A 26,681-nucleotide genomic window follows, 5' to 3' on the forward strand; every position below is an offset into this window, starting at 1 on the left:
GGCTGGCCTATCAGAGGCCGGCAGGCGACAGGTTTCACTGGGTCTGTGTGAGTCCCCACGTCGGGGCATGCTGGCCAGCCCCCGGGTGCTACGTCCTGCACCCTCCTCCATCTGCAGCTCCCAGCCCTGCACACAGGAGCGCATGGGTTCAGACAGCATCGCTGGCCACACTGATGCCTGGGGGACCCCACACCCGAGGCCGGGAGACTCGCAGTGTTTCCATCACACCGGAATCTGGACCCAGGAAGCAAACCCAAACTCACAGTTTTATACAACATCTCAGCGCCAATGCTGTCACTCATTTGTAGCGTGGAGCCCCTAGTAACAGCTCCCAGGTTGCTAACAGGACGTTCGCTGGGCAGGCTCAGGATCCAGGCTGGCAGGCGCTGTTTCCCCTCCCTGCAATGATCCATCCCTCATCTCCCTCCACTCTGTCGATGGCTCCAACTGTCCTCGAACCCTCAGCCTCAGGCTGTGCCCAGGGTCCCCCAACTCTGTCTCAGCCTGCACCACACTCTGCCACAGCCAGAGTTGCTGCACCTGCTGCTGTGTTTTTCCCTTCCACGCAGACAAGGCAGTGGTTTCCAACACGAAATCCTGAAGCACAAGGGCTCAAGTTCAAACACAGCCCTGCCGCTTGGCAGCCCGTGAGCCTGGTCAGGTCACCTCCCTGGCCCTCCACCTGCTGGGCTGGGCTGCTGCGGGCGTCAGAGGAACACGGCGCGGACACACCCAGAACTATGCCTGGTGCCCACCAGTCTCCAGGGTGTTGAACCTTCAGTCTGGGGCACACGCTCCGGGGCCCGAAAGCTGCTGCCTGCCAGGCTCGCCACTGTCTGCCCAGCACCTGAGACAACGCCAGGCACAAAGTGGGCATTGCTTAACAGACAAAGGAAGGCGCACCAGGGAAACACACCTCCCGACTGCACTCCGGGCCCGCGGGCTCAGCCAGGCCTGCGCACGGCGCGGGAAAACCTGTTCTCACCTCTGCTTTCCTGGGCAAAGCCTGCTCTACAGGCTGCCCTGTGTCGTGGGATGCAAAGTACATTGGGGGCGGGGGCAGGCTTTGCAAGTGACCAAGCCAGGAGGGATTACCCTCTCAGGAGTAAGACGGCTCTCTAGGCTTCTCAGAACCAATAACCAAGATTTCCAGACTTCCCGCTCCAGCAATCCCACTCCCCACGGAACTGAAGGCAGAGTCAATGCCGGATGTGTGCCCACAGTCACAGTAGCACGGTGCACAGGAGCCAAAGGCGGGAGCACCTGAGTGTCGGCTCACAGACGGACGGACAGACGGACAAGCGAGACGAGGTCGACCCACGGCAAGATACTCAGCCTCGCAAAGGCAACGCTGGCACACAACACGGCCGAGCCCCGAGGATGCCAAGTGAGGAGTTGGTGCTGCAGCGTAGCAGGTTAAGGCACTGCCTGCAGCCCCCACATCCCACATGGGCGCCAGTTCGAGTCCCGGCTGCTCCACTTCTGATCCAGCTCCCTGCTGGTGCGCCTGGGAAATCAGCGGAAGACGGCCCAGGTGCTTGGGCCCTTGCCCCAGTGGGAGGGGTGGGAAGCAGTCTCACAGGCGCTGAGGTTCAGTCTGGCAAGGTCGTCAGTTGAGCAGATGGATGGAATGGCCCGAATGTTCTGGGGCCGGACACATGAACGTGGCTCAGACTCTGGTGAACCTCAGGGGCCAGCACTGTGGCGCAGCAGGTTAAGCCACAGCTGTACAGTGGCATCTTACACAGCAGCGCTGGTCCCAGTCCCAGCTGCTGCTTCCCATCTAGCTCCCTGCTAGTGCAGCTGGGGAGTCGGCAGAAGACAACCCAAGTGCTTGGGCCCCTGCACCCAATGTGGGATTCCCAGGAAGAAGCCCCTGGCTCCCGGCTTCGGCCTGAGTCAGCCCCGGCTGTTGCAGCCATTCGGGGAGTGAAGCAGAGAAGGCTGGAATCCCTCTCTCTCTCTCTCTCTGTCTCTCTACCTCTCAAATAAGTTTAATAATAAAGTAAGTTTAAAAAATCCTTTTTTTGAAAAATCACAATTAAAAAAAGAAGAAGAAATGCTCACCCGGACTGGTATCCTTAAAAAAAAGATGGTGGACGTTACGTCACAGAGCGGGGTGGGGGCAGGAGCGTGGTATCTGGCCCAGCCCAGCACCCTTCTCTCTGCACTCTATCTCACAGATAAGGAAACTGAGGCCCAAGGGGGTGAGCGCCTCGCCCTGGCACCCTGGGCTCGCAGGCTGCTCTTCCTGGCTCTTGGAAGCAGCCTTGACCCTGAGGGGGACGGGCGATCCCAACACCCCTGCAGGAAGACTCAGCATCTGCCGCAGGAGGCACCGCATGGACAGTTCTGTGACGGCAGGAGGTTGGAGTGCTCCAGCCCAGCCCCAAGTGAGCAGGTTGCCCCCTCCCCGACCCGGGGCTGCCCCCTTACAGCACTGCTCAGTCCACAGAGCTAATGGAGTGAGCGGCTGAACCCCTGTCTTCCTGCTCCCCTGGGGTGGACAATGTTGGAAGCAAGGCCCATCCCAGAATTCCATGCAGCCTTGGACAAAGGACTTCCCCCTCTTCTCAGCCCCTCAGTTTCCCCAGCTGCACCAGGAAGGGCTGGCACCTGTCACTTCCTACCCCCCCCACAACACCCCCACTGCCTAGCATCCTTGAGACAGAGGGAGACGACAGTGAGCCCCAGCCAGGGGGCAGAGGAGACCCCAGCCCGTGAGCAGCACAGCGAGACATGAGCTCCTGCCCCACCAGGCAGAGCTGGAGCGACTCCCACCCCCACCACACTGTCTGCTTCCCCACCCGAACTGTGAGGACAGCCACTCAACAGAAGCCCCCGGCACCTCGCCAACACCATCGCACCCCTGCAGGCAGAATAGGCGGCTCTTGGTGGTGACAGGGAGAGGCCAGGGTGGCCCCAGGGACATCGCTTCCCGGTGCCGGCTCCCTTCCTCTTAAACCAGTGTAAGGAAGAGGAACCGGAGGCCACCTCAAGACCACATGCTCCTTAAAGACCAAGAGCCGTGCTCCACGTGCAGGACATGGCCAGCGAAATGACAGCTCTGGGCCCTCCCTACCCTTCACCAGCCAGCAGGTGCAGCCGATGGACTGAGTCACAGGAGACCGTGCAAGCCAGACACAGAGGGACAGCGGTGGGCAGGACCCTGCTCCTCCTCTCTCACCCCCACCCAGGTCCCTCTCCTGCTCCCATTCACAAGAGTGTCTTACGGGTCCTACGGACTGGGAGCCTGTGTTCCCCTGACATCCCCTCCCGCAGGGCCCCAGGGCAAGCCCAGAAGCAGACTCTTGCTCTGGTTACCTTCCCCCTCCCGCAGGAAGCTGGCGCTCAGGGCTCCCGGCCCCCGAGGGTAAGGGGCGCTTCCACCCACCCAGGCTCTCATCCTGCACCCTTGCAGACGGTGGCCTGGCTTTTGAGCTGCGGGCACTCCAGGTGGCAGAGCTGTCACTAAGGGGAGGTGGCAGGTGGAGGAAGGGAGGAGACCTGCCTGGGGTGGGGGGAAGCGGGGAGGAGACCTCAGTGGTGGCCCTGGGTACGTCCCCAGCTTCGTGGCTCCCAGCCTTGGTGACCCGCAGGCTCTGCGCAGCTGTAAATGCATGCTACTAGAAGCCCTACCCAGAACTACCCAGACCCAGTGAGTGCAAGAGACGACAGGAAATAAGTCAGGCTCCTAACAGTGCCCAGACACACAGCGCAAGTCCAAAGAGCAGAACGGGGCTCAGAACAGGTGAGCAACCTGCTCACAGGCCCGCAGTTTGAAAGTCAGAGATTAAATCCATGCGGGCTGATTCTTTCACAGAGAAAGAAAAGCGGAAAAAAAGACGCTCTGGGGGAGGTGGCAGGCCGCCTCCGCCCCGGCCGGACCTCAGGCAAGTTCCATTGTCTGGGCGGCTCAATTCCTTCGGTCACGAAACAGGAGATGCCAGCCCCACTCCGAATCCATCAACTGCAGATGCACGGAGAGGGCGCAACCTGCGGGAGGAGCACTTGGGCTGGACGCACCTCTCCGGGGTGGGCAGCGTTCAGCGCCAGGTCACGGTGTGGCCCGCCCGTCTTCACTGAGCAGCCACGGGTCCTGCCCTTGGCCCACACCGACCCCGGGAGGAGACTGTGGAAGCAGGTTTCTAGGGTCCCCTCCCGCAGGGCCCCAGGACAGCTGTACAGCCTTGGGGTCCTGTGCCTTAAGAATGGAGCCGTGGGTCCCAGCTTAGGGCACTGTCGGGGTTAAGAGGGTTGTCCTCGGCAGTGCAGGTCTGGCTGGGCACCAGGGCCCGGGCGCGGCGGTGGCTGCCTAAGTACGTTCTGTGTTAAGTCCACGCTGGCAGCAGGATGGGCTGTCCTCAGAGGAGACCAGGTGGCCAGACAGAAAGCACAGGTGCAGCCCAGCCATGCCCGAGCCCCAGAGGTCCACACGCCTTGGAGGCGGGATTCCATGCCTTCCCGCGATCCTGTGCTTCCAAGCCCTCTCCCATGCCTTCCTTTCCTTCCAAACACCAGGCCAGAAGCCCAGCGTCAGGGGGGGCTGGGGAAAGGGCGGTTTGGGAGGGAGAAGGTGGAGCAGGGTGGAGACACTGAGCTGAGGCTGCTGGGAGTAGCTCCAGGCTGCAGATGCCCCTGCTTCCAAGGTCAAGGTCAGGTGGGCGTGGCTCAGCCTGCCCTAGGGCACCCTGAGTGAGCAGCCCTCCTTCCTGCAGCCCATAAGCTCAGCACAGCACGGGGCCCAGCCAGGCTTGCAGACCATGAGCCCAGGACCTCTGGTTCCCACAGCTCTGACCCTCCTGCCCAGCCCACTGCCGCAACAGCTTGTTCTTGGGCTCCTCTGGCCCTCCGCGGAGTGGGCACGCTTCAGCCATAAACCAGGGAGAAGGCTGGTTTCACTCTCCCAGGAAAGCCAGGAACATTCTAACCCCACTCCTTCCCATCAGAGACCCCAGGCCCCACTGTCCCGCCCACGCTCCCAGCTCCGCCAGGCTCGGGGTGGCCACACGGGGTTGAGTCTCTGTCCAATTGTCACAGGAAGTAACCGGCAGCTTCTTCTTCAGTCAGGACTCAGGCCAGCTTCGAAGAGCGCCTGGGTGCAGGCAGCCGGCTCCGTGTACCACCTTACGCCTCTGCCCTGCCCACCCCCACCTGCACCACCGCCGCTGCTGCAAACCAACAGACAGAAGAGGGGGTGGGGAGGGGCGAGAGGCCACGTGCTCTACTTGCCTGCACATCAAACTCCCGCAGAAGGCCGCTGATGGTCTGTGGAAAGAGAGACGGTGGGTTTCGTCACTTTCTGCAGGCAGAGAAACGAGGCAGGAACCTTACCCTGATCACCCACACATGCCCCCCCACACACACACACTCTCTGTCTCAATGTGCCGAAAAGCAGGTGCGCTGCACTGCACCCCCCTCCCCCGTGACAGCAGCCTTGGGGACAAGTGTCCATGCACTGGCACTGGCCAGATGCAGGGGCGGGGGGACACCAGGCACAGGAAAGAGAACAGCAACTGCTGACCACACTGCCACTGGGGAAACGCGAAGTGACTCAAGGGAAGGATTTCAACACATGGGTTGTAAAAGCAGAGCACGGTGGGATGCACTGAGCCACGGGAGATCGGCTGTGTGGGTGCTCGGAGGACCGCTGGCTCCACGCCCTTCCTTCAAAAGCGGGAGCAGTGGCATGTGGGCAGAGGAGCCACGGAGAGGTGTGGGCAAGAGCTGTGGCGTGTGGTGGCCCAGCTGGCCCACCCTTTGCATTCAAGGGAGCAGCATGCAGTACATGTATGTTTGTGATCTGGTGCACGTGTGTGTTTGTGTATGTATACTGTGTATGTATGTGTGCCTGCTGTGTGCACAGTGTGCCTCTGTGTGCCCATGTGCGTGTGTGCTGAGTATGCCCATGTGTGCATGCCCGTGTGTGTATGGTGTGTGCGGAGAATGCCTCTGTGTGCACGCCCATTTGTGTGTGGTATGTAGAGTGTGCCTCTGTGTGCACGCCCATGTGTGCGTGGTATGTAGAGTGTGCCTCTGTGTGCATGCCCATGTGTGCCTGGTGTGTACGCTCTGTGTGCATGTCCACGTGTGCATGGTGTGTACAAAAAGTGTGTGCACTCCTATGTGTGCATGCCCATGTATGTGCAGTGTGCAGAGTGTGCCTGTGTGCACGCCCATGTGTGCATGGTGTGTAGAGAGTGCCTCTGTGTGCACGCCCATGTGTGCATGGTGTGTAGAGAGTGCCTCTGTGTGCACGCCCATGTGTGCATGGTGTGTAGAGAGTGCCTGTGTGCACGACCATGTGTGCATGGTGTATAGAGAGTGCCTCTGTGTGCACGCCCATGTGTGCATGCCCATGTATGTGCAGTGTGCAGAGTGTGCCTCTGTGTGCATGCCCATGTGTGCATGGTGTGTAGAGAGTGCCTCTGTGTGCATGACCATGTGTGCATGGCATGTGTGGAGAGTGCTCGTGTGTGCACACATGTGCACGGGATGTGGGGGCATCTGCACTCACCTCCCCTTTCTCCACCAAAGGCTTCACCTCCGCGAGGTCCACGTCTTGTAGCTCCCGAGACATGTCTGTCTCTGCTCTCACTGCCTGTAAGGAGATAAAGGCCCAGAGGTCAGCGCGTCCTGCTGAGACGCCTCCTGCAGGAAGCAAATCCGAGCCCAGGGAGCGAGACGGGCTCCACTCTGCCCAGCGGCTCGTCCACCCTGCACAGGCATCACGAGTGTCGGGGAGGCCCTCGTGCCCACTGCCCCACACCAGGATCCCTGTGGGGTCACAGACACAGCTACCTTTCCAATTAAAGGGATGGACCGGGACTCAAAACTGGGTCCCCACAGCAACTCCAAGTCCACCCGCCACACCCAGGGGGCTCCTTGCAGCCTTCTGCAATGGGTCCCACGTCACTGATGCCCGCGTCAGGCAGTCCCAGACTGACAGCCGAAGGTCACGCACATGGACCCAGTGCAGAGAACACGTGTGTACACACACACTCGCATCCCACAGCTGCCTTTGTACAGGACCCCCCAGCTGCCTACCGAGAGAGAAGAGGGCCAGGGCACAGGGACAATGTGAAGCCAGAGGTGACAGGCCCTGAGTGCTCCCTGGGGCTCTGAAAGGAGAGAGCTGGGAGGCAGAAAGCACTTCATGACCCCTCCTCGTCTGACCTAGGCAGGTGCAGGACAGGAAATGAAAGGTGGACTGGCGCGGAGCCAGGATGGGCATGGGAAGCCGCCACCACCCCGTTCTTGGAGGGCAGGGCTTGGGCAGTGTGGGACTCTCCCCTGGTCACGGCCCCACGAGCTTCCTGTGGGCTTCAGGGCCAGCAGCATTGACTCCCTCAGATCAAGACAAGAAGGGAAGGGCTGGGTGCCCACCAATGCCTGGGGACGACCCCTCCCCCCTAAAAAAAGGAAGTGACAGGAGGGACAGGCTCGGGCCGCCCACCCATTATGCAGAGGAAGACCTAAACTGGCGAACTCCGTGAGAAACAGCTGACCCCTTCCAGAGTGGGGGCCCAGGGCTCCCGGCTGCCTGAGGAAGGTTTGAACCTCGGCGCCCCAGTCCAGGGCACCTCTGAGGCCCCGGAGGGCCCGTGCGACACGAGGCAGAGGTCAGTGAGCGGCCGTGGCATCCCGTGGGCGGGTCCTGCTGGCCACTGGAGGCCCCACTCTGCGGCCTGGAGAGAGCTCCCCAGCAGATAAGCAGCCCATAAGGCTGCCTTTATGAGGCCCCTGGAGTCCGGGCTCCAGAACATTCCGAAAACAAAGTCGGTTTTATGTTTGTCAGCATTCCTGGGCAGCCTCCAGCTCAGAGGCAGGGGTTTCAAAGGCCAGGGTCTGTTGGGTTTGCTAATTCAGCGCGTTCGTGGTCCCGAGACCCTGGCCTGTGGGACACCTCACCCACGCAGCCGAGGGGGCTGGCCAGAAACTCTGGCCTCACCAAGCCACATGCTGAGAGCCTAAGGACTGTGCGCTTCACAGAGCCTCTGACCCTGGGCTCGGCCGGGAAGCCTGGGGGGGCAGGGCAGGCTGGAGCCCGCCCTCCCCGACGTGGCCCGGGTGGCCCAGGTGGTGAGCTCCCCGGGCAGGAAGCCTCCCCCGGTTCCCTGTCCACCTCTCGCTGCTGGCATCACACCAGGTGCAGGCCGGCCACAGTGCGATCCCTGCACAGATGGGCCGGGCGGTTTTAGAGCAAAGCTCTCCTCTAGCCTGCCCTTGAGCCGGCACTAAGCCATGAGCGTGAAACAACTTGGAAGCCAGTCCACCTGCCCGAGGACGACGGGCGGCAGCTCAGCCCGGTTTAGTCTGCTCCCCTTGGCTTTCAGATCACACGGTCAGCCTCCCAGGCCATCCCCTCCCTCAGAACACAAGGGAGACACGTCCAGCCATCCTGGTGTGCCAGACGTGCACCTGCTGAGAAACCTTCACTCCCCCCTCCCCCCGACCTTCCTACAGCTTAGTTTCCTAGCCCAAAGAGGCAGCGAGTTGAAAAGTGACCGAGTCTTCTAGAAACACCAGGTTCTCACCCGATCTGCTTTCGGGGGGGGGGGGGGGGACACACCTGGCCCAGCCCCTTTCTTTAGCAAACTCAGGGTCCTGGGAGGCTGGGAGGTGCGGCCCCTGAGGACTGAGGCCACCGCGGCACTTGCCCCAAGCAGGGGTGCTTCTGACTCCCCTGGGGACATCTGGCCATGTCTGGGGACACTTCTGATGGTCACAACGGGGGGACTGCTACCGGCATGGAGTGGGCAGATGCCACTGAGCTGCTGAGCCTCCTACAGCATCCGGGACAGCCGCTGGCACAAAGAACCAACCCAAATGGCGTCGGAGCCTCGGCACAGCTGCCGGTCTACATCCACAACCATCCAGGAAGCCAGTAAAGCAGAGGAGCCTCAACTTTTGTCCCCTGGGGGAGCTTGCGTGTTCAAAAACACCAGCATCCTGCCAGGGGCTCTGCCGGGTGCAGGCCACCACATCCCACCCCCGAGTAACCCGGGCTGCCTTCTCCTGGGGCCACACAAGGGCTTCTCTGCACCTTGCACCGCACAGGCCACAGAAGCTGCTCCTCCGCGTCCTCCTGACGCGGGAGGTCTGGCCACGAAGCAGAGTCTGAAACCCCGATATTCTTCGGGCAGCAGGCTCTTCGCACCCCACATGGAGCCAAACCCGAGAGTCACCCACACTGGCTGCGTGGCCTGGGACCGACTTCCTACCAGGTCTGTGAAGTGGGCAGCAGCAAGCAGGCCCAGCCCTGCCCCAGGCAGCCCACTCTGCAGGCTGCAGCCCGGCCCTGTGTCCCACCAGGGCGGTGCCTCCTGTGTCTCCAGCGGCGACGCCACCCTGCACTGCTGACGCACAGGCCAGGGAACTGTTTGCTGTGGAGCGGGGCAGGTTCAGCAGCTCCGCTGGCCCCTGCCAATCACGCCGCTGTGATATGGAGAACAACTACAGATTGGTCGCATGCGCCCTGGGTACACAGCCAGCCCCAGGGGGAACGGCGCACCATGACAGTTCCTGGTGCGAGTCCTACGCCCAGCTCCTAATCTAGCACGCACACACCCACTCAAGGCCATGTTCACAGCCTCACACTCTCCCCCGTGCACGCACTCACGTGTCTGCTCATACACGCACTCACACAGACTCACACACAGTCCTGGTTTGCTCACACACCTTCTCACCCTCGTTCTTACACACACACACACACACACACACATACACACACCACCATCCATGTCCGGCAATCTCCTCCTAGCGCTTCTTGTCTGGGATTCAGTCACTGCCAACAGCGTGAGGGTCCTTGTAAGGGTCATCCTGGCACAAGATGCAGCTGGCCAGATGTGTGGCCTCCTCCACTGCCCATCATATGCTGGAGTCCCTCCCTGCCCGGCAACCCAGAGGCTCCTGGCCTCAACTCAGCAGGTACAACAGGCCAGGCCCAGCCTTTCCCTATGCATGAACTCCACCCTGGACTCCAGGCCTTCGCACCCACTACTGCCCTTAGAAAGTCCTAGTTACAGAGTGTCAGTCCCGGGGCCGGCACTGTGGCATAGCAGGCTAAGCCTCCCCACTGTGGTGCCATCAATATCATATGGTGCTGGTTGGTATCCCAGCTGTTCCTCTTCCAATCCAGTTCTCTGCTGTGGCCTAGGAAAGCAACAGGAGATAGTCTAAGTGCTTGGACCTCTGCACCTGCGTGGGAGACCCAGAAGAAGCTCCAGGCTCCCGGCTTCAGATCATCCCAGCTCCGGCCATTGTAGCCATCTGGGGAGTGAACCAGTGGATGGAAGACCTCTCTCTCTGCCTTTCCCTCTCTGTCTGTAACTCTCTCTCAAATAAATAAATAATGTCAGTTCCCAGGACGGGAAAGGGCCAGAGCGACAGCTCCATGGGGATGGGTTAGGTGACTGGGCGCAGCCACACACAGCAGGACAATGCAGAGCTGACTCCCAGCCCGCCTGCTGCACCTCGGCCAATGACCTGCTGACCCATGTCTCCCAGGTCACCTCTGCCCCCTAAGAAGCCCCTCTAGAAAGAAAATTAGGTCAGGGTGCATCTCCTACTAAAACCTGTTTAACAGCAGGGCTCCAGGCCACTCCACCAGCTCTGAGCCTGGCTTCTAATACCCTTTCTCCCTCAGCTACTTGTCCCACCAAGGTAAGAGACATAAAGGCCAAGGTCAGAGACGTGAAGGGTAGCCAGAGGAAAAGAGGGGGGGTGCTCCCTTTCTTAGCTCTGGCATCCTGAACAAGTTCCCACCTGCTGGCTTGATCTGCTCTAAGATGGGCATGATAACCCCAGCTCCCAGCTCCCGGCTCCCGGCTCCAGGGGAGCCAAGTCACGGCCCACAGGATCCGGCAAACTGCTGCCTAACCAGTGCCCTCCCTCTCCCAGGACACGTGCGAGGACACGGCCTGCGTTTGACACATGGTGAGTATCCCCAAGGAGGACACACCCACAGGAGATATGCAGCAAATGCCACACAGGTTTCTGGCTCTCAGACCCTGAGAGCCACCACCCTCAGGGGCTCCTCTGAATCAGCCCAGTCAGTGGATGAGTAACCACGGGCCAAGAGGGCCGGGCAAGTCTTCTTTCTGGTTCAGCAGCCTGGGAGACAGTCAGTCATCACCTGAACCTCAAGAGCTCCAAGCAAAGCCAAGGGAAGGGCAGAACACAACGGGGCCAGGGAGGGCAGCGACCCGGGCGTCTCAGGCCATCCAAGTCACTACCCAGTGACCGGGGCACCGAGAGGACACACAGAGCCTCAGCCTCTCCCGAGGCCTCGGTGGGCAGCCGGAGCACCGGCTGGAGGGCCCCAGGCATGCCACCTTCTTGCTATGTGACTCTGAGCAAGCCAACACGTTTCTGGGCCTCAGCTCTCCACCTGCAAGGCCCCAGACCCCTTCATGCAGCACCAGCAGGAAGGCACCACTGAACAGACAGGAAAACGGAGGCACGGAGCACTTGCGCCACGTGCCCCACGTCCGCAGGCATCGTGCAAGGCAAAGCCGACAGTGACGTCACCCTAAACACAGGGAGCTCACCTGCACCCCCTGTCCAGGAGCAAGGATCTGCAGGTGGCTCGCATGTGGCTGGGACACTGTGAGGGGGTGCAGGGCAGCTGCAGCAGTCACATGTTCCACCCTACAGTCACCACGGAGCCACCAAGAGCAGCTCAGACTGGTCTACTTCCCCTGCACGACACCCACAAGGGTCTCCTTCCCCCAGTGCCCTCCTGACCCAGCAGGTGCAGCACCTTGAGGCAGCTTCATCTGCCCCTCAAAGAGCTCCCTGGGCGAGGGTGGACGTGCCTGTGCCCAGGTTACAGCCACACCCCTACCCCGCCCCGACTTCCTCCGGGCAGAGAGGCAAGGGCATGCAGCTCCCTCCTTGGCTGTGGGGACAGGTGCGGGGTTCAGGGAAGGCAGGAAAGAGCAGCAGCGGGGCGGGGGGGGGGGGGGGGCTGGCCAGCACGGGTTGTTGACAAGTTTAGCATCGACCATGGTCGTCACAACTGGCCCAGATTTCGCCCCCTGCACGACACGTCTGGTTTCGAAGCCACATGAAAGCTGGTGTTCTTTCCAGCACACTGGCTCTTTATAGAGCAGTTTTGAAGGAGAGGAAAAAAAAAAAAAGAAATCAATGCGCACTGCTGCTGTGTGGCCGGGCAACTCTCCCGAGCACAACAACCCATAGAAGGTTCCAGAAAGTCCTGCTCCACCTGAACTGGAGGAAAGTCGCCGAGGGGCTGCCCTGGAGACCCCGTGCCCCTGCTGTGGACACCTGCTTTAGTCTCCTTTTGCTGGGCAGGTTTGACTACCAGGGGTTCGGAAGGCTCCGGGGACAGTGAGGGAGCCGCTCCAGGCCCAGTGTTTCTCTTATGCAACCAACAGGGGGGCTTTCCGGAACAGCCAGCAAGTCCACCCCTCCCCCGCCTCTGCCAGGGACAGGAAGTTGACAAGAGGGTTCTCAAAGCCTCAGAGCGATCATGATCAGTAGAACAGTGCCACGATGGCGTGGGGGGGACACCCCCACCAGGAATGCCTTCGGGGTCCCATCGTTGCCTGGAGCCCACCACTCAGGACCAGACGTTCAGAGAGAAACGGAACCACCCCTCGCTCGCTCCACTCTGCCAGGGCTGCCTTCCTCCCCGGCGGGGGGGGGGGGGGAGGCTGGGGCTCAGTCTGCCTGTATCCAACTTGAGCGAAGCCCCAAAGGTCAGGGGGTCAGGGAGAGGGGCGGAGAGGGAGGTGTCAGGAATCCCTCATCACCCCCACCCCCACCCCCCATTCTCCGTGGTACAAGGGGTCGGATCTTTCTGCAGATTCTCCTTGGGGCTTGGCAAGCGTCCACAGGGAGGGGACAAGACAAGTCCCAGGAGGGTGGGGGGCGCTCGCGTGGGAGGATGGGTCTGACTCTGCAGGCCAGATGCTCAAATCGTTGGTTGAAATCACACAGGTGGGAGCCCGCGTTAGCCAGCCTCGGGGGAACCAGGGACAGCACACAGACCGCGGTGGGGGCCCAGCCCAGACCCAGGTAGTAGGAAAAGGGGGGCACCCTGCAGGCAGCAGGAGAAGGGGGACGAAGGGCCCCTCTCTGTTAAGAACCCCGCAGCAGCCCCGTCCAGGGAGGGCTGCTCAGAAGCTTCTGGAAGCCAGCGGGAGGGAAGATGGGGGCGGATGGACAGCTCCCTCGAAGCAGAGCTCTCTGTGGGCAGTTAACAGGCGAGCTTGTACAAGGCTCCGTGTGGGTGCAGGAGCGGACGACCTGTGAGACAGTGCAGCAGGGCGCTTGGCCCCAGGCTGTCAGGGGCCCCACCTTAGGAGGGACCCAGCAGGGGTTCGAAGGGCCCTGGGGACAAAGGGCAGCTCTGCAAAAGTTGGAAGGGAGAGTCAAGGACTCTGGGTAGAAAGAAAACCGTTGGTGGACCCAACTCCACGGTCCGCTCCTCCTCCGTGCACGGGGCCCAGCGTGGGGGGCTCCACTGCGCTCCACGCAGACATCAGTGGGGGCCCTGTGTCTTGGCAGCCTCCACCTCCTCTACAGAACCCCTCCCTTCCCAACCAGCCTAGGCCAGCACCCTCCAGGCCGGCTGGATGCCCGCGTTTGAAGAGAAAGAGCGAGCAGAAAAGCAGGTGCACATGGCCAAGGAGGCCACCTGACATGAACAGGGACAGCCCAGTTCACTCTAAGGGGCAGGCCCAGAGGAGGAAGGGGAGGGCAGAAAGGGCATTGCTGGCGCTTGAACAGGCGGGGCCAACGCGCTCACGCTGACCGGGGCAGGTGTGTGCCCTGGCCTGGTCGGGCTGAGAAGTGGGAAGAATGCCTCCTACCTCGACAGATGAGGTGAGGCGCTGAGCCACAGGGCACACTGGCCTGACACAAGATATTCATCAAAGCCACCAACCCTGGAGAAAGGGTAGCCCTAGGAAGTACAGCTGACATGGCCACCGCCTCCTCCCTCCTGTCCCCATCCCCAGTCAGTCCAGAGGAGAGGGCTCGGCTCTGGGTGCCTCTGGGGTAAGCTTGGCTTTTTGGAAGAATCTCGAAAAACCAACCCTGGGTCCAGCATTCGCAAGCAGGCACTCTTCACAGGCCCGGAAGGTTGAGGACAAAAGGCCCTGAGACGCCTGGTGAGTGTTTCTATGTGGGTGTTGGGAGACAAACACCTCCATGGGGCATCGCGCATGCTAGAACCTGTTCTCATTCACATGGACTAACAGCTCCCAAAGTTCACAGGAAAATGGAACCCAAGGAGAAGCCGCTGCCTGCAACGCCGGCATCCTACGTGGGCACCGGTTCGTGTCCTGGCTGCTCCACTTCCGATCCAGCTCCCTGCTGACGGCTTGCAGAAAGCAGAAGATGGCCCAAGTGTTTGGGCCTCTGCACCCAGGTAGGATGAAGCTCCTGGCTCTTAGCTTTAGCCTGGTTCAGCCCCAGCTGTTACGGCCATCTGGGGAGTGAACCAGCAGATGGAAGATCTCTCTCTCTCTCTCTCTCTCTGTGTATGTGTCTCTCTCTCCTCTTCTCTCTGTAACTCTTTCAAATAAGTAAATAACTTTAAAAATAAATCTCTAAAAATAAATAAATCTTCAAAAAATTAAGTTCATTTGGTTCAAAAAATTCTGAAATCCAAGCAGTATGTCATAATATGCATTTTTTAGGATTTATTTATTTATTTGAAAGGCAGAGTTACAGAGAGGCAGAGGCAGAGACACAGAGAGAAGTCTTCCATCCACTGGTTCACTCCCCAGATGGCCACAATGGCCAGAGCGGGACCGATCCGAAGCCAGGAGCCAGGAGCCTCCTCCAGGTCTCTCATGTGGGTGCAGGGACCCAAGGACTTGGGCCATCTTCTACTGCTTTCCCAGACCACAGCAGTGAGCTGGATAGGAAGAGGAGCAGCCAGGATGCAAACCGGTGCCCATATAGGATGCTGGCACTGCAGGTGGAGACTTTACCCACTATGCCACAGCACCGGCCCCCATAATATGCATTTTCCACGAATTTTTTGAAGACCCCCATAGGCATGGATATCAACATCCATGCACCATCAACATAAGCATCTTTAATTCCAGCCCTCCAACTTTCTTCAGTGCCCTCCTGTCTTCGTCCTGATGAGATGCACCTGGTATTCTCAGTTTACAGAAGAAACTGAGGTACAGCGTTCTCTGCTCTCTCCGGTTCTGGTCTGACTCCCCCCCTCACACCACAGCATGCGGTCCCGGAAATGCACCAAGGCTGTGAGCCTCTCACTCTGGGCTCAAAATCCGGCTCTCTCACTTGCAGCCATGTGGCTACAGACAAGCCCTCAAGCCGGCCAGCCTCGGCTTCCTCACCCATTCAGTGGGGTCACACAGTCCAGGCAGAGCTCCCACAAGTTCTGAATGGGATGCGGGAGGCAGCAGGTGACCTGGAGAAACTGGCGGGGGGTGGGGGGGTGTCTGACCCTGACCCTCGGGTCTTCCCTCCAGCTTCCAGGCCTGAGCCCAGCCTGTTCCCTGCTGAGTCAGACTGCTCCCTGCTGGGGTCTCAGATGCTGAGTCATCACGTTGGCTCTCTTTCCCAGGCCAGGGCCTTTGAGTCAAGCCTTGGACAGGATTCTCTGGAGTTGAGTCCCAAGGAAGAAAACACCAGCAAACACAATGGCAGCTTTCTCTCCGGTCCACGCTGGGGCAAGTTCAGGCCAGCGGTTTCAATGCTCCCTGGGAAGGGGGTGGGGCAGAGCCTGCCATCCATCACCTGGACCTGGCAGCCCCCATCCATCGAAAGGCCCCCTGCCAGGGGCTGAGACCCTGGGTCTCTTCCCCTGGGGCCTGATTTTGCTCATCTCTAAATACCTGATATAAACTTAAAAGAAAAAACAAAAACTCACCTTCTGCCTCCGAAGTTTCCTTACAAGACACTAGTTTGCCCCTCAGAAGCAGACGGGCCCAAATGGAGTCTGGAACCCCTTACACGGCCTCTGCCCAGACCACAGACTCCCGGGGGAGCTCCGGTTCCCACCAGGACTGGGCACAGCCCTCCCTCCACCTGGAAGATGCAAAGAGGTTGGACTGGACTAGCACCCGTGTGGATATTCTGTTCCATGCCAAGCAACCAAGCCAACAGTCGGCAGTCCTGGGTGTGCCTGTGGCTTCAAGGAGACGACCTCGGGAGGGCAAGACCCCAAGGCACGTGCCAAACTCCCTGGAGAGCCCAACCCCACACCTCCACCTGCCAAGGGCGGCTCCCTCCTCGGGACTCCACCTGCTGGGTCACAGGAGGCAGAAGCGTCCGGGTTGGCCCTGTGAAAGTGTCCTCTGCGTGCCAGGCCCTGGGCCGGGTGACAAGTTGCAGGGCGAGGCAGGCACAGCCCCCACCCCTGTGCAGCCCACTTTGTAGCGGGAAACAAGGTCCCGCATGGCTAAGAAGTCACAGGTTGGGGGACACCGCAGGGGGCGCTCCTTATACCCACACCCGAGCACCACTCCTGAGGCTTTCCACCACTCACAGCCGTCCCTCCCCCACTCTGTCCTTCCCGACACCCCCCCACCACCACCAGCCACAGCACAAACCGCCCACCTTTGCACCCGCACGGTCTCCCCAACAGCCAGCAGCAGCCCCTGGCAGGCAGGCGCTGGGGACCTGCCTCTGGGCACCTGGCTTTCTTCAGTGCCCACTTGTGGCACTCAGTAAAGACTGGGAGTCTATATGGGGAGCTGGGTTGGGTCTGTCGGAACTGCATTTTCCTAGCAAGCCTGGGGTTTGCATGTAGATAGCATGTTTACTGGAGGCTCTCGGGAGGACAAGCGCGCGAAGGGGCATTGGATGGTTGTCCAAATTCCTCCGACATGGCCATTGGCTGACCTCGCAAGCTTTGCTCTTCTCCAGTAGCTTAACGGAGCCGCTCTTAAGTGCCCGGGTCATCTGTTAGAAAGGGGGTGCTCCCGGGCCCCAAATAAGGCGGCCCTCCCTCCCCCACCTGCTGCTGGGCGCCTCCTCCCAGTTCCAGCCAGGAGGGGTGCTGCTCTGAGGGAGTGGGCTCTGTAGGCGGAGTGGGGCCGTGGGGTGAGGCCGCGACCCCCCGAATTCCTAGCTTTGGCTCCTCACAGGACAGAGGCGCAGGCAGCACGTCCCCCCGAGCTCGCCGCGCGGCCCCTCGTCCTGCCCCAAAGTCTTCCGCGAGGCCGAAGCAGCGCATCTCCCGGGAATGGCCGAGCAACTCCAGCTGTTCTCCCCCTAGGGAGGGCAGGAGAGGCCGGGCCCAGAGACAGCCAAGGAAGGAAAGCGGGGGAGGGTGGGCGGAGGCGAAAATGACGCCACGCATTGCTACGGCCAGCGCAGGGGGCCGCCAGACGCCCGCGAGACCCTCGGCACCCCGGCCACCTCCCCTGCGCTGCACAGCACCAACCCCGGGCCACCTCGGGGGGCGCACGCTGCTTGGCGGTGCCCGCGGACATTGGCTCCCGCGCGCGTCGCACGCGCCGCGACACACCCCGGACCCTCCCCCAACACACACACACACACACACACACACACACACACACACAGGACCCCGGTCTCGGGGCTGCGTCGGCACCCGCCCCTCGCATCCACACCCATCGGGGCCCAGCCTGGGCAGCCACACACCCAGGAGCCGCTCACCCCTATCCAACCCACCCACACCCGCGCGCGCAACCTCTCGCTCCGTGGGCTCTGTGCCTCTTTCTCTCCACCTAGCTCCTGCGCCCCGGCCAGCGCCGCCAGCCGCGACCGGGAGAGGCCGCCAGGAAGCGCCATCCAGGTGTTCCCAGGCTGGCTCCCGCCTCCTTCCAGACCCGCGGACGCCCATATCCCCAGCCAGGACGAAGGCGAACTGGGATGGCTCCCCACGCCCTTGTCCCCTCATCGAAGCCCAGTCCCCAGAGTCCCCTCGCGCCCGCGCCCTGGGTGGGTGGCCGCGCGCGGGGAGCTCCGGGGCGCTGGCTCTTGGAACCCACGGAGCCACAAAGGGCGGCTCGGGCGCCGCCACAGCGCCCCTGTCTGCTCCCCCGCGGGGCCCGGGACGAGGAGCGCGACGGGCTTACCTACGGCAGAGGGAGAAAGGAAAGGCGCGGTGCCCAGGCGTCCAGCGGGAGGCGAGCGGAGCGGCGAGGATGGGTGTGCACCCGCGGGCGCGAGCCGGCAGCCAGGCGCGGTTTGTTTATGTCCCGGCCGAGGGCGGCTTTATAGGCGCCGCGGCCCCGCCTCCGCGCGCGCCCCGCCCCGGCCTCCCGGGCCGCACGCCGGGGGGACACACCCCTTCCCGCTCCCTCCACCCGGGCGCGCCGGGCCGCACCGGGGCAGCGCTCGGCGGGCGCCCGCCCGGGCCGCCGCCTGTTGCGCAAGCCTCGGTCGGGGCGCGGCGGCGGCGGGGGGCAGGGAGCGAGCGGTGCCCCCGGGCCGAGGTTCGGCTCTGCCTGCCGCGCGACCTGCGTCCCGAGGGCCGGGGGTGCGTTGGCGAGCGAGTGTGTGTGTGCGCGCGCGCGTGGGCGTTCACGCGTGTGCACGTGCGTCCCCGCTGGCCCCCATCCCTGCCTCACAGCTCCTTCTAAGAACCGCGCGGCGCCACGCCCTGGCGCCCCTCCGGGCGACTCGCCCCACCTCCCCCAGTGCTCGGCTCCAGAGCCCCCAGTCGCCGCCTTCCCAAGGCGCTTCCGCCGGGCCGGCTCCCTGTGATTACCACCGGGTGCCCGCCCGTGCAGCCTCGGCGCTCGCGAATCCTGCCTCCACCCCCGCCCCAAGGCCGGCGCCTCCCCTCGCCCTCACTTTCCCTTCCCTGCCCCACAAACTGAGCCCCAGTCGAGGGCGGGATGAGGGGGCGAGCCGTGGAGGTTCTCGACCCCTTTCCAACCTCAGCGCCGGCCCGACAGCAGCCATTTCTCGGCCCCAGAGGAGCTTTTGTGTTTCTCTTTTTAACAAAGGTGGATGCCAGGGCCCAGCCCGGATAATCAGAATCTCAAGAGAGCAGGAGAGAGGAGACTTTGGGGTTCCTTAAAAGCTCCCCAGTGGTTTCTGATATGTTGCGGGCTGCGGCTGCACTCACAGCTCAGCAGGGTCCTGTCCCCAGGCCAGCCACCCAGTGGCAGCTTGAATCTGCCACTGAGCCCAGGGCTAGACCCCAAGACAAACTCTCCCCTCCCCAACCCCTCAAGCCCAAACTTGCCCCAAAGCTGACCTCCGAGGGCCCTGACACTAACTTGTGCTGGCTCCCACAAGTCTTTATTGAGCTGCTGCTATGAGCTGGTCTCTGTAGAGAAGAGCCCTGGGCCTCAGTCTCCCCATCCGTACAGCGAGATGAGCCAAGTCCATTTGCTCCGTAATCCTGATGAGCGCCTGCTACCTCCAGGCTCCGTTCTAGATTTGAGGACGTGGGGATGAACACAGAGTTGGCAACCTCGGGCACCGTCCTATTGTCCAAAGACACTCCCAGACCCGACAGGCTGGGTGACAATTTTCTTCCACCCCTTCATTTCCCCGCGGTGACTTCTGTTTTGGCTTTCAACGAAGGTATATTGAGCACCTCTGCTTTGCTACATGCCAAAGATAGTGTCAAGTTCAGAAGTACAGCAGCTGCTCCAGTGGAAGCCCTAGTGTGTGGGTTGGAGAAGGGCTGCTTGCCAGGAGAGGCCACTTCCTGTCCCTTTGAGGAAGTCTTCCTTCAGGCCCCAAGGCACAGCTCAGCCCTGTGCTGGTCCCCGGTCCTGGAGCCGCCTGCCCAGCTTATAATCTGCCACTGAGCCCAGGGCCAGTTCCCAGGCAAACTCAGGTGCCGCTTCCCCACCCCACTCCCTGCTGAGCTGTGAACCGGGTCCCTCCAGCAGCCCTGGCTCTCCTCCAGGCTGGGGACCTGGGCACACAGAGCCGCCCAGAGCTGTAGCTCAAAGCTGTGATGACCTTTCGCGGTGGAAGGTGGGTTTTGTGTTTAGGAAGCCCAACCTTCTGGAAGGGGAGGGGTGGAAGAGTGTGACACGGGCAGGGAGGATGGGGACGGTGGAGGGGAACTGTCCCCAGCAGAGGCTTCCGTTCCAAGGCCAGCCCTGCCCACCTTGGGAAAGGTGTCTGGATGAGGCGCTGTCTCCTGTTTCACTCACCGTCACAACCTGTGTGCACGCACACAGGAAGAGGGTGCTCCCTCCGTGGCGGCGTCACCCCCTAGAACAGAGAGCTGCCGGCCCCTCCGCAGCCCTAGCCCTCGCCGAGGGAGGAATCAAAGGCTCTCGGAGCTGAACCGGCTGCCGTCGCTTGGAGCTGATGGGATGCTTTATCCTTCTCACTGGTCAGCAGCAGAATTCGATTTGCTTAGCGAAGGCACAGGTGCTGTAAATCCATCACGGGAAGAGACTGGATTTTCTGAACTCCAGTTCGCTGGAAATTTCTATTTGTCAACACCTTCAAGTTCATGCTAGAATTATTATAATATAATTTAAATGAATTATCTATTCCCAACCCTCCTTGGAGCCTGTGGGTTCTTGGGACCTCAGGCCAATTCCCACCCCTCCGTGTGCGTGGGGGAAGTGAGCGAGAAAAGCTGGGGTCTTCCCACACCTGCCCTGGCAGTGAGCCCACTGCTGCATCCCCAAACTCTGTTCCCACCTGAACGGCCAGTGTCTCTCCCCAGATCCGGTAGGGGGCTCCCTCAGGGTTCCCTCTCCCCAGCATCCACCCGTCTCTCTAGTGTGAGTCATTCCAGTCAATATGTCCATCTGCATATTCCCTTGGTCAGGGACCCTCGCTAAATGAGGCGTCTCTGGATCCCAAGCCCTGGCCCAGGCCGCCTCACTCCTTCCTCCCCAGGCTTCTCAAAACTCGCCCTGCACAAATGGTGCCCACTTCCTCATCTCCTCTTCTGGTTCCTCTTGGACCTGGTCCCACAGTTTGGGAAAAACAGCAGCCTTTGTTCCCTCCCCAGAAGCCAAGTTTCGATCTCTTTCTTTGGGAATCATTTGCATCTTAGCATTGTCCTCCACACCCGTCTCCCTCCAACAGAGGTCATTGCCAGTGATACATGTGCGTTAGTGATGCCTGGAAGGAGCTGACAACAGTGCCTGGAGCAGAGAAGGCTCTGGATAAGACGCCAGTCCACACCATCCTGGTCGCGGCCCACCCCTCCCTGCTCCGTCCACAAGGCATCCCCGTGCACAGCAGATGCAAATGTTTCTCTGAGCCCTCCTCGCTCTGCCCAGTCGTGCTGCAGGCACAGGGGAGATTCTTTTACTTGCTGCCTGACCCCTTGTGGAGAGACCTCGCTCTGAGGCTCAGGATGTGTTACAGATCACCCCAGCTCTCCGCGAGCTTGCCTGGCCTGGAACACCCAGCTACAAACGTGGAAAAGACTGGGGAAGGAAGCAGTTGCAAATGAGAGTAACTAGGCTGTGCCGGTGTGCGGAACAAGCCTTTCACTGAGTGGGAATGAAGGGGTGCACAAGCTTTGGCCCCCGAAAATCAGCTTCCTCCAGCTCCTGGTTGGCGTGTTTTCCTAGAACTGCAGTGACGAATCCCCACTACCTGGGTGTCTGGGTGTCACCAGAAACACATTCCTGCCCAGGTCAGGAGGCCAGACACCAACAAAGGTCCAGGTGGGAGCCGGGGTGGAGAAGTGGTTCCCTCCTCCTCCAGCCCCTGGCGCTTGTTGGCCGTGCCTGGCGTCCCTCCAGTCTCTAGAGACCTCTGTCCTCCTGTGTCCCTCCATGAGCCCTCTCCTCTTCTGATAAGGATGCCCGAGATGTCACCTGGAGGACCCATCCTAATCCAGCGTGACCCCAAGCCCCCACCTCCTAAATTCGGTTCTAACTTGGAATTCTAGGTGGACGTGTGTTTGACTGGGGACAGACACGCTGAACGTGGACTTGGCAAATGTTTGTAGCAGGTGAGCAGGGAAACTCCCGCAGCAGCTTCCGCCCGGCTTCCCCACTGTGCCCCCTTCCCTCCAGCCCCTATCACCACCTGCTGCCACCTTGAACACGGGTCTGGCCTCCTGAAACCTGGCAAGGCTCCTGCTGCCCGCCGACTCCGTTGTCCCCTTCCTGTTGTGGCAAGGGGCCACGAGGATGTCCCACCCAGGAGTGGGGCACTGCTTCCCTCTCCATGCCCTCCCCCCTCTCACCTCCACTCTGGTCCTCTGGTGGAGCGGTCTTGTCCCCATGCACTCAGCCACCCATCTGGGACACACACTGGAAGCCCATCCCTCCTTAAATGTGCGTGTAGCAGCACGACCTGGGTTGGCAAGGTGAGTGGAAGTGACTGTCACTTGAACAGCCAGTGTGTGACTGGCCACGCTCTCCTTACTCCTGGGACATGGAGCAGCATCCGTAGCTACCCACGTGGGCTTGTCACATGGGACTGCTATGGTCTCGATGGCTAGATTCAACCGAACACACCGTGGGATGATGTTTGGAGGTGGGGCCCTCAGGGGATCAGGAATGGCATTGGTGCCCTGATAAAGAGGCCCAGAGCACTGGCTTAGGACATCCACACCCCACACCAGAGCGCCTACATTTGAGCCCTGCCTCTGCCCACCACTCCAGCTGCCTGCCAGTGTGCACCCTGGGAGGAAGCAGGTGACGGCTCAGTAGCTGAGTCCCTGCCACCTACATGGGAGACCTGGTCTGGGCTTTGGACTGCTGTCTTTGGCCCGGCCCAACCCCGCCTGATAGCAGTGGGCTGTCTGTCTCAGCATCTCCCACCTCTCAGCCCTTCTTGGTGTTGGCTCTGTTCTTAGAGAGATTCTTTCTCGATTAAATGTCATGGCTTTCTGGGCTGGTGTGGTGACATGACAGGGTAGGCTGCTGCCTGTGATGCTGGCATCCCATGTGGACACTGGTTCGAGTCTTGGCTGCTCCCTGCTATTGTGCCTCGGAAAGCAACAGATGGCACAAGGGCTTGGGCCCCTGCACCCACGTGGGAGGCCCAGATGCAGCTCCTGGCTCCTGGCTTCAACCTGGTCCAGCCCCGGCCGTTTCAGACATTTGGGGAGTTGAAGCAGTGGATGGGAAGATATTCTTTCTCTCTCTCTCTCTCTCTCTCTTCCTCTCCCTCTCCCTCTCCCTCTCCTCCTCCCCTCTCTCTGTAACTCTGCCTTTCAAATAAATAAATAAATCTTTTCAAGAAATATCATGGCTGTCATTAATTTCACATAAATTAGTTAGAGACCTTCGCACCTGTGGGAAGGTGGGAATCCCAGGAGGTTTCCCCAATTTTCCTTGGAGAGCCTTGGGACCTTGAGGGCCTGCCTGTGTGCTTGGCGGCCACGCCTCCCGAGCCTGCTGGCCCTGCATGCCCTGCCCCTGGCCTGCACTTTCCGGACAAACCTGCCTGCCTGCCTCATCCAGTCGAGCTGGGCCCCTTCCCGCCCTCTGCATCTTTGCTTGGCCACTGCAGAGTGGAGCTCCCTGCTGGGGGACCGTGGCTCCTCCATCTCGGGGACACCCCATCTTTCACAGGGTGCCCGAGACTCAAGTGGTACTTAATTAGATGGAAGGAGGGCGGCAGGGAGAGCAGGGGAGGGGGAAGCGGAGAGGGGAGTTGGGGGCGGTGGAAGATGGAGTCTCTGTGTGCAGACAGTCGGCCGGAAGCTGCGCTCCCGCATCCGGCTTTGCAGACTTGCAGGAGGATTTTATGGCCTGATGTTGCATGCTTTATGTCACGTTACATTTCAGACAGATTGCCCTTGGCTGTACCTGGAGGTCAAGTCCCTGCTGGTCAGCAACCATCCGGCCACTGCTGTTAGAACAAGGAAGACGAGGAAGCGGGTCGGGTGCCCTCCTGTTTTATACTTGTCACGCTTGCTCTCTGAACTGAATCCTGAAACCCCTCGCTAGGAGCTCCCTGATCCCCTGCTCCTCGACAGCACTGATGCTCCTGGGCCCTGCCCGGGTCTGCCTCTTTCTGGACACAGAGTGAAATGTCCCACCCCCCACACACATGCGAGCAAGAAGTGTCTGATGTGCACCACGACCGAGGGCAAGGGACAGCTTCTTTGTGCGGGCCCCCTGACATTCCGGGAGGGGCAAGCCATCCAACAACACACAGGTGCATACCCAGGGCTTGGTGGGCAGGAGCGCAGAACAGCTAACGTTGTCTTCAGGTACAAGACAATGCAAACATGGCGACCCTGTTCCTAAGCCAAATGGGGGGTGCAGAGAGAACCCCACAAACACTCCAAATCCGGCTGTGTTCAATGAGTTCTGAGTGGGTGGAGGATGGACCTACTGACCTTCCTTCCGAGTGCAGAGCACAGGGGCTATTCAGGGGGGAGTGCCCCCTGTTCTGTAGGCAGCCCTTTCCCGATGAGGAAGCCGAGGTCACAGCTGGCCAACACCACACACAAAATCCGACTCTCAGCCCAGGCTTGGCTCACTGACCGCCTGGTCGCTGGCCAGGGATCTGGAGGCATGGGAGGCTGTGGGGCTTCCTGGAAACACCCAAGCTATGACTGCGTAGGAAGGAGGAGGCAAAGGCAGCACCAGGGCATGCCAGGAGAGGAGAAAATATAGCCCTTGCAGTCCAAACAGCAGGACAGGGCCACCCAGCTCCGCCTGAGGGGTGTGGCCTCTGATGCTCCGCCCCCCAAGGGGCGGGACCTAAAACAAACCAGGGGTTCCCAGCTTATGGAGGTCAATCAGTTAGATTCCTGTATGCAGGAGCTTTTAGTGCCAGCAGAGAATGCTTCAGTCCTGAGCACACTAGCAACTGGGAAATCCTCCCCAAATGGTCGTACGACAGTTGAGAGGGAGATGGTCCGTGTAGAACTATTAGACCATTCAGGCAATCACTAACTACGTACATTCACACCTTTGAAAAATAGGCATCACAAAACTTCAAACAAATGAGCACTCAGAAATAATCTCTAGTAATATGGTGCTTTTTGTGCCTGTAGGCATTGTTCTGTGGGTCTATATGCATGTATGTATGTATGTGTGTGTGTAAATATATTTTTAAATTTTATAACAGCATTTAAAAATAGGGATTTTTGATGACAGTGTTTAAAAATCTTATACTGTATTGACTTTTTTTTAAGGTTTATTTATTTATTTGAAAGGCAGAGTTACAGAGAGGCAGAGGCAGAGAGAGAGAAAGGTCTTCCATCTGGTTCACTCCCCAAATGGCTGCAATGGCCAGAGCTGTGCTGATCCAAAGCCAGGAGCCAGGAGCTTCTTCCAGGTCTCCCACACTGGAGCAGGGGCACAAGGACTTGGGCCATCTTCTACTAGTTTCCCAGGCCATCGCAGAGAGCTGGCTCAGAAGTGGAACAGCTGGGACTCAAACCAGCGCCCAGATGGGAGGCCAATGCCACAGGTGGAAACTTAGCCTACTATGCCACACCGCCAGCCCCTCTACTGACTTTTTATAACTTGCTTTTGCATTAAATTAATTGCTTTGCATTAAAAAAAATTTGCCTACATATTTCTTTACTTTCTTATTACAGAATACAACACGTGTGAAAGAAAAAATGCAAAGAGCTGAAGTGCAGAACAGTTATAAAAAGGGAGGCCCAAAGAGCCAACAGGGGTCATGGCCGCCCCCCTGGAAGCCCTCCCCACAGCTCCACCCCCATGGCCCTATCCAGGACACGGGGTATGTATTCGGTCACTGGAAGGACCTCTCACAAATTATTGGTCCTGCTGGATGTTCCCACTTTCCTGCTGGAGGGGCCAGCCTCCCACATGCTACCCCACTTCCTGTACCATTATTGGGTCAAGGCAGGAAGGGAAGTGTGTGGGTCAGTGTATCTCCTTCAAGGCCTTTGCTACTATGTTGCCAGTTGCCTTCCCACAGGCAGAGGAAGGTGGGGTCCACCAGGTGGGTGTGGGCCTGTCTCTGCCTCTGGATGCTTTCCCAAGCGACAGGTGGAAGCTGGGATCTCATTGCCATCCCCATACATTTGCATGTGCTTTGCTGATGAGGCCAGACAAGGCTGATATCATCTATTTCACGTATTTACATGCGGCCTCCAAGGATGGCGAGTGAGATTCTTTTTTTTTTAAATGCAAAGCTGTGCATCATGTATGGCTATGGGAAAAAAGCAAGTTATAAAAAGTCAGTAGAGGGGCCGGCAGTGTGGCATAATAGGCTAAGCCTCCACCTGTGGCACTAGCCTCCCATCTGGGTACCGGTTCAAGTCCCGGCTGCTCCACTTCTGATGCGAGGTCCTGCTATGAAGGAAACCCTCTCAAGAGCTCGTCCTCGCTCTGCTCCTCCATGAGAAACACAAATCCTAGCCCATCCTCTCTCTTCTAACTCCATGTATGCAGCCATTTCCCATTCCTGGACTTGAAGGCAAGCTTGGCATTGCTGCAAACTTGCTGGGTTTTGCTGTGGGAACTGGGCTAAGCCACGCCCCTCTCTGAACTGCGTGGTCCTCGGCTGCTACAGACTGAGCAAAGGAGAGGATGGAGAGTATGGAAAAGAATTATGCACCACGGATTTTAATCCATGAAGACTTGAGGAACGCCTGCGGCGTGTCAGGCACTCTCCGGGGCCCTCTAAGCACTTCAGTTCTGATTTTTGCAACCACCTTGCAAAGCATGTACTATAGCCCCATTTAACAACAAGGCAACAGGCTCACAGAGGTGAGGTGAGCCACCCCTGCTCATTCTGGGGAGACCCAGCTCCGTCAGCATCTCCCGACAGGCACGCAGGTGGCCGTCAGTGAATGTGAGTGCAGGCTGTGT

General features: G+C 59.9%; 1 protein-coding gene across 1 annotated transcript in view; it reads right to left on the reverse strand.

The window, feature by feature from the left end:
• Positions 1–18,214, reverse strand: part of NDRG1 (N-myc downstream regulated 1) — a 45,060-nt gene extending 26,846 nt beyond the window's left edge. The window contains exons 1-3 of the mRNA XM_002710623.6: positions 18,057–18,214; positions 6,518–6,601; positions 5,233–5,268 (exon numbers count right to left, since the gene is read on the reverse strand). Of these exons, the coding sequence (XP_002710669.2) occupies positions 5,233–5,268; positions 6,518–6,580 (99 nt within the window). The 5' untranslated portion in view covers positions 6,581–6,601; positions 18,057–18,214. The remainder of the gene's footprint in view (positions 1–5,232; positions 5,269–6,517; positions 6,602–18,056) is intronic.
• Positions 18,215–26,681: the final 8,467 nt, after the last annotated feature.

Source organism: Oryctolagus cuniculus, chromosome 6, assembly GCF_051225735.1.
Source record: "Oryctolagus cuniculus isolate XC-2025 breed Fujian yellow rabbit chromosome 6, ASM5122573v1, whole genome shotgun sequence".
In the NCBI taxonomy this organism is placed as follows: Eukaryota; Metazoa; Chordata; class Mammalia; order Lagomorpha; family Leporidae; genus Oryctolagus; species Oryctolagus cuniculus.